The 784-nt window shown below is 66.1% G+C and overlaps 1 protein-coding gene across 1 annotated transcript in view; it reads right to left on the bottom strand.

Moving 5' to 3' along the window:
- Window positions 1–6: 6 nt before the first annotated feature.
- Window positions 7–784, bottom strand: part of POLR3C (RNA polymerase III subunit C) — a gene marked incomplete at its 3' end in the record, with an annotated part of 9,715 nt that continues 8,937 nt past the window's right edge. The window contains exons 3-4 of the mRNA XM_010727762.3: window positions 569–778; window positions 7–58 (exon numbers count right to left, since the gene is read on the bottom strand). Coding sequence (XP_010726064.2) covers window positions 7–58; window positions 569–778 — 262 coding nt within the window. The remainder of the gene's footprint in view (window positions 59–568; window positions 779–784) is intronic.

The following is a 784-nucleotide window of genomic DNA, read 5'->3' as shown; positions in this document are numbered from 1 at the left end:
GGATGCTGACGCTGTAGGTGCCGCCGCCGCTGTCCCCGGATTTTGCCACAAACTGCAGCTGTGCAGACAAGGACAGGAGCTCAGCAGATCCCGATGTCAGAACCGCCGCTGCCCCGAAACCCGATTTGTGCTGAGCGCCGGATGGAAACAACTCCCAGTGGGGAGCAGCGCGTCCCAAACCGCCCAGCCCCACAGCAAGCGGTGCTGCACCCTGACAGCGCGCTGCAGTGCAGGTGGGGCTGTGCCCCACTGCGCCCCACAGCATCTCACTGCGCCCCACAGCGCCCCATAGGATCTCACAGCATCTCACTGCGCCCCACAGGACCCCACTGCACCCCATAGGATCTCACCGCACCCCATAGGATCTCACAGCATCTCACTGCGCCCCACAGCATCTCACTGCGCCCCACAGGACCCCACTGCGCCCCACAGCATCTCACAGCATCTCACTGCGCCCCATAGGATCTCACAGCGCCCCACAGCATCTCACTGCGCCCCACAGGACCCCACTGCGCCCCACAGGACCCCACTGCGCCCCACAGGACCCCACTGCGCCCCACAGCCTCACCGGGTCGTCGGCCATCAGCGCCAGGCACTGCTCCAGCACGGCCTTTGTGATGTTGTAACCCGGCGGCAGCGCACGGAAAATCTGCGGGAGGAGAATCAGCGGCACTGAGAGACTGCGAGCGGCCGCGGGACGGACGGACAGACACTGCGGGACGGACGGACAGACACTGCGGGACGGACGGACAGACACTGCGGGACGGACGGACAGACACTGCGG

The sequence above is a fragment of the Meleagris gallopavo genome, unplaced genomic scaffold (genome assembly GCF_000146605.3).
Source record: "Meleagris gallopavo isolate NT-WF06-2002-E0010 breed Aviagen turkey brand Nicholas breeding stock unplaced genomic scaffold, Turkey_5.1 ChrUn_random_7180001939284, whole genome shotgun sequence".
NCBI lineage: Eukaryota > Metazoa > Chordata > Aves > Galliformes > Phasianidae > Meleagris > Meleagris gallopavo.
This window is presented reverse-complemented; position numbering and strand designations above follow the sequence as displayed.